This window comes from Eimeria tenella, genomic scaffold, assembly GCF_000499545.2.
Source record: "Eimeria tenella Houghton genomic scaffold, Eth_scaff763, whole genome shotgun sequence".
In the NCBI taxonomy this organism is placed as follows: domain Eukaryota; phylum Apicomplexa; class Conoidasida; order Eucoccidiorida; family Eimeriidae; genus Eimeria; species Eimeria tenella.
In genome coordinates, this window is record NW_013545881.1 from 1 (window position 1) to 5,746 (window position 5,746).

At 61.6% G+C, this 5,746-nt stretch overlaps 2 protein-coding genes across 2 annotated transcripts; both read right to left on the bottom strand.

Moving 5' to 3' along the window:
• Window positions 1-20: 20 nt before the first annotated feature.
• Window positions 21-2,209, bottom strand: ETH_00023210 (uncharacterized protein; the record flags this gene model as incomplete). The annotated part of the gene is made up of 3 exons (XM_013380660.1): window positions 21-542; window positions 937-1,383; window positions 1,628-2,209. Coding segments are annotated over 3 exons (1,551 nt in total), but the record flags the coding sequence as incomplete, so codon positions are not given.
• Window positions 2,210-3,148: 939 nt separating this feature from the next.
• Window positions 3,149-5,193, bottom strand: ETH_00023215 (uncharacterized protein; the record flags this gene model as incomplete). Its single annotated transcript, XM_013380661.1, has 3 exons — window positions 3,149-4,021; window positions 4,142-4,685; window positions 4,908-5,193. Coding segments are annotated over 3 exons (1,703 nt in total), but the record flags the coding sequence as incomplete, so codon positions are not given.
• Between the last annotated feature and the right edge of the window lie 553 nt (window positions 5,194-5,746).

Consider the following 5,746-nt stretch of genomic DNA (forward strand, 5'->3'; position numbering starts at 1 on the left):
GCCTTTTCCGCCTCCGGGACTTTTCTCTTCTCCGGATTCTGCAGCGCCTCCTTCACGAGGGCCTCCGCCTCTGCAGCTCGCTGGGCCTCTTCTGCTGCTGTCTTTCCCTCCTCCGCCTGCGCCCCAGCGGGGGGCCCCTGCCCCTCAGTACCCTTGGGGGTCCCCAGGCCCGCGCAGCTCTGGCTCACAGCCTCAATGAGCCCCTCTGCGTTGTCCGCGTTGCGCAGCAAGTGCTGCAGGACCAGCTGCCGGTGGGAGTGTTGGTGCTGGTGTTCGATGACGTGGAGGTCTTCGAGATACTTGAGTCCTTCTTCCAAAAGGGACTTCGCCGCTGCAGACGCGAGTTCCCCCTGGGGAGCCCCCGGGGGGGCCCCCCTGGGGGGCCCCCGAAGGGCCCCCTGGGGCGCCCCCTGGGGGGCCCCCCCAGCCAGTATACCCCTCAGGTCCACCCCCGTTGTCCCCGTGTGCACGCAGTCGCTCGAGTGCTGCAGTCCCCGCGTGTGGCCCTCCAGCCACCGCAGCAAAAAGGCAGCCCCCAGCGCCTGAGCAATCACGCACGCATCTGCAGCAGCTCCTGGCCGTGGACAGAGAGGACCAGAAGCACCAGAAGCCCCTCTAAGGGCCCCTTCAGGGGCCCCTAGAGGGGCCCTTTAAGGGGCCCCTTAGGGGGCCCCCGCGGTACCTTTTAGGGAGTTATCGCGGACCATATTTGCGGCCAAGCTACGCACTGGGCCTCATTTCCCCGCTGCTGATACCCCCGTTTCTACATGGAGCCCCATAGGGGCCCCACTGGTTCTACTTATTTGCTTCTGCTGAGACCCCTGTTTCTGCATGGGGCCCCATGGGGGCTACTTTTGTTCTATTTATTTGCTTCTGCTCCTCTTTGAAGTGCACTTTTGCTGCTAGTTGAGCTTTTCTGTTTGCTGCCAGTCTTACGTCTCTGCGGAATTTCTCAGCGACTTTCCAGGCCCAAGTGTCGAGCTCCTGTTTGCTGTCGGGCTCGTCTTGGGTGTCTGCCTGCTTGGAGCCGAGGTCAGCAGCAACAGCAACAGCAGCAGCAGCAGCAGCAGCAGCAGCAGCGCCTCTGTCCCCGGCCCAGAGCGCATGCACCAGCGGCCACAGAGGCACTGAGCCCCGCTTCCAGTCCCGGGCAAGTGCAGCCACGGGGCCCTCCACTTTGGGGCTTGGCACTGCCAAGGGGGAAGCTGCAGTCTCAGGTTTGGCCACAGCCATTAGCCGGGCCACTTCTTCGCTTCGGGGCAGCACTTGTCTTCTTGCTGCTAAGGCATTCAGCAGCCACAGGGCTCTCGCGCTGCTCAGCCCCTCCCGCTGCAGCTGCTGCAGCAGCGGCGTCTGCGGGCTCCGGCCTGCGTACCGCTGCGCCTGCGCCCCGCACACCCAGAAGCTGCAGCGCAGCTGCAGCAACTCTGCAGCAGCACCACTGCTCCCTGCTCCCTGCCCTTGCTGCTCCTGCAGCTGCGGGCCCTCCCGCCGCGTCTCACTGCGAATGCGACGCCTCTACGCGGCTACCCGCAGCAGCACCAGGCCAGCCGCCAGCAACAGCAGCAGCAGCAGCAGCAGCAACAGCAGCAGCAGCAGCAGCAGCAGCAGGAGTCCTGCGCCTCACCGTGCAGGTTTCGAGCGCCGCGAGCACCTTGTCGCGTTCCTCGGGCCTCGCGGCCTGCAGCATCTGCTGCGTCTCTGCGGCAGTGAGGCTGAGAGCCGCACTGACGCTGCCGGAGGCCCCTATGGGTACAGCTGTGCGGACATCACTGAGAGGAAGGCCCTCAGGGGCCCCCTCAGGGGCCCCCTCAGGGGCCCCCTCGGGGAACCCCGCAGGGCGCTGGGGAGCTGCTGCAGTGGGGGCTGCGGGACTGATCGAAAGGACTTCAAGGAGGGGCCTCTGGCACCCCAAAGCTAGCGCAGGGTCCCCGGGGCCCCCCTCTAAAGGGCATATGGAAGTGGCCAGCGCCAGCTGCAGCAGCTCGCCGTCCTGCAGCCCCACGTAGAAGGGCCAGCCATTGGCCTCTGCAGTTCTCCTGATGGCCTCCCACCTGCTCACGGCGCTGCAGCAGGGGGACCCCGGCCCCTTGCCGGGGGCCCCCCGACCCGCCCCGGGGGTCCCCCTCTCCATACCCTCCAGCGGGGGAATCCCCGGGGGCAAGAAGGCCAGCGGGGGCAGCGCTGCGTCCTTATAAATGGCAAACATGGAACTGAGGAGGGAAGAAGCTGCAGACACACTCGAAGCCGCACACGCCCGCGAAAACCTTATTTAGCCGCAGGGCTGCTGCTGGGCTGCTGCTGGGCTGCTGCTGCTGCTGCTGCTGTTGCTGCTGCTGTTGCTGCTGTTGCAGCCGCTTCTGCTGGTGGTACGTATAGGAGGACTTTGCAGCTATCTGCGGCTGCGAAGTCATAGTGACTGCAGTCGAGGCACAGGACTCTACAGACAAGTCCATTTGAATGCACAATTGGCAAATATAAAACGCACGGGTTACTGTGGGACTGCACAGATGCACTTGTGCATTAAAGAACAAGTAGCTGAGCAAGTGCATAAATGCATAAGTGAAGTCCAGTGCACACATGCAGATATGCCTGCATACATATAAATGCTAGCCTATATATATATATGTATATATATATAACCTATATACACATATGTACAAATACTAAAGGCACAGGCAAAGAGGCACATTCTGCAGAAAGATATACATGCATGTAGGCGCTTATCTATGCAATGTCATACACTTACAGGCACGCGCGTCCCTACACATACGCATGCGCATTAAAAGTATGCATATATATATATATATACCTACATACATATACATATATACATAGATATATGTATAAATGTATAATATATATGTATATATATATAATATATATAATATATATATATATATATATTACGCAGTTGCCACCCAGTAAGCCTTCGGGCACAAGTTCAGCAGAAAGCGGGGAAGGTGATTCTGATGTGTTGGAGGCAAAGAGAGCAGAAGCCCAGGCGGGTCTGCAGGCCGGTTAACACAGTGCAGCATTTGAAAGCCCAAGTGCAGAAAATGGTGCAAAATAAATGAAAAAAATGAAGAAAAAAATGCATTTTCAAGGTCTTGGTCTTCACAAGCAGCTTCATTGAAGTCTGCATCTTTTATAAAGCAAGAAGCTCTCTAGAGAAGACCAAAGAAAGCCACGAAAAGATTTCTGGAGCTTCGAGCACTCCTGCCCACATACGAAAGCACTCTGCACGATTTTCCATGCGTGCACACACAGGCGTGTCAAGCGCCATCAGAGAAGACAGCATTTTTGGTGCATGCATGCACACAGAAGAGGCCACAAGAGGCTGCAGCGGCTGAGTCAGAAGGCCTGGGAAAGCTGCTGCGCCCAAGTCAAAATGCCCACAAGAACTGCAGCAAATGCGCACAAGGCCCTTTGCTGCGGCCACAGGCTTACCCAGTAAAGGCAGCTGCTGGATGTCAGGGTGAATGTGAAGGGCCCACTCCGCCCTCAAACTGCCATCATAGTCTTCTCGAGTAATCCTCAGAGAAGCAGCAGCGGGGGCGTTGAGGCCCCTGGAGATCCGCAGCTTCACAGACTCCGGCAGGGCCCTCCCGAAGCAGTTAACTAGGAAAAATGCGTACAGACGAGCAGCAGCAGCAGCAAGCGCGCTGGGGGTCGCCAGGATGGCGCCCTCCCCGCCCTCAGACGCAGCCTGGGGGCCCCCCGGCGTGGACATCAAGTCCGAGAAAGAAGGAAATGGAATGGGGGCCCCCACCTGGTCCACGGGGGCTGGCGCGGCGAGGCCTAGAGGGGCCCTCTGGGGGCCCCCGGGGGCCCCCGGCAGCTGTAGGGTCTTCCGCATGGTGTGAAAGAGGTCTCGCAGAAACATCTGGGCTTCCACAAAAGTCCTCACTGCAGCTTCTTCATCATCTGCGGGGGGGGGCCCCTCAGGCTCCGGGGCCAGCCGCCGCGCGTGAAGGGCAGTGCCCCCCAAAATTGAGCCTTCTAGGGTCTCGGTGACAGCCTGCGAAGCAGCAGCAACAAATAGCCTTGCTGCACAGTGGCAGCTCTAACGCATTTGCTGCTGTTGCTGCTGCTGCTGTTGCTGCTGTTGCTGCTGGGAGCATTTGGGGAGGTCTCGTACCACCAGCAGTCGCCTCTCGATCGTGTTCAGAAGCATCAAGAACTCTTCTCGCTGCTGCAGCAGCTGTTCCCGCGAGAGCTTTCTGAGATGCCCCCCTCTGCTGCTGCTGCTGCTGCTGCTGCTGCTGCTTTCCTGGCTGAACTCTGCTGCTGAGGGCAAGTCCAGCGCCGCCGCCAAACTGCGGGCCTGCTCATTCAGCTGAGCCATCAAAGGAGCCACAACACGGGCCCCAGCTTCGACTCCATTGAGAGTGAGGGCCTCAATGAAGGCCGGGATGGCCAGCAGAGCAGCAGCGCTGGTGCAGTCTGCCTCGCGGGGGCCCCCGAAGGGGCCCCCCAGCAGGCCTGGGGGGCCCCCCGGGGGGCCGCGCAGGGGCCCTCCCTGGCCCCAATCCCCCGCCCGCTGCAGCTGCTCGTCCAGCTTGTCCAGCTCGGGGGGCTTGAGGTCAAGCGACAGCAAAAAGCCTTCCAGCAGCGCTGCTGCTTCTTCGCAGTTTGCTGCTGCACCACTTTGCTGCAGCGCCTGGAACACAGAGCTGAGGTCCCTGCAGCACACAAGCCCCAAACGCCAAGCCCGAGCCCTCAGCCTCAAACCCTTGTGGCTCTTGTGCTGCAACTGGGGAGCTCCTGGGAAGCAGCGAGGGCCCTAGGAAGCAGCAGGGGCCCCTGGGAAGCAGCGGGGGCCCCTGGGAAGCAGCGGGGGCCCCTGGGAAGCAGCGGGGGCCCCTGGGAAGCAGCGGGGGCCCCTGGACCCAGGCAGCACTCACAGCCTTGTGCAGGGGGCCCCCAGCCAGCTCGAGAGCAGCCGCCGCTGCGACAAAGACAACTGGTGGGGCAAGGGGGGCCCCCATCCGGGGCCGCGGTCAGCAGCAGCTTCCATCCAGGCCCTGAGGGGGGCCCCCAGGGGAAGCAGCCACAAAGGGTTAGCCCTGCGGGCCCGGAGGCCCCCGCTGGGGCCCCCCCTTGGGGCCCCCCTTGGGGCCCCACTAGGGTAAGCCTCGAAGACGGTCTGCAGCAGCAGCAGCCGCCGCCGCCGCGCAGCAGCTGAGAGGCCTGAAAGCCACACACAGCCAAACCCTAGGGCCCCAAACCCTAAACCCTAGGCCCCAAACCCTAAACCCCAGGCCCCAAACCCTCACCCTGAGCCTGTGAGAAGACTCGTGCTTTTCACGCGCACAGGGTTTGGGGGCAAAGCTGGGGCTTTGGGACTGCGGGCTCCCCCCTGGGGGCCCCAAAAGGTACCTTTTGAAAGCCCCAGAAGATAAGAACTCACCTACACTCATGGGGCCCCCTGGGGGCCCCTCTTGGGGGCCCCTCGGGTCCAGCTGGAGGTCAAAGAGCTCAGGGTCCAGCAGCTCCCTGTACCTGACCATGGCGCTGAGGATTGCCCAGCGAAGGATGCGGCTGCTGCCAGCAGCAGCGTCTGCTGCTGCTGCTTCTGCTGCTGCTGGCTCCTCAGAGGAGGTTGCCAGGGGCCTCAGAAGGGCCTCGTGGAGGGCCAGCTCCGGCAGCCGCAGCAGCAGCTTCCGCCGCAGCGGGGGGCCTCCGGGGGCCCCCTCAGTGGCTGCAGCTCTATGAACACCCCACAAAGGGTTCTGACCCTTCT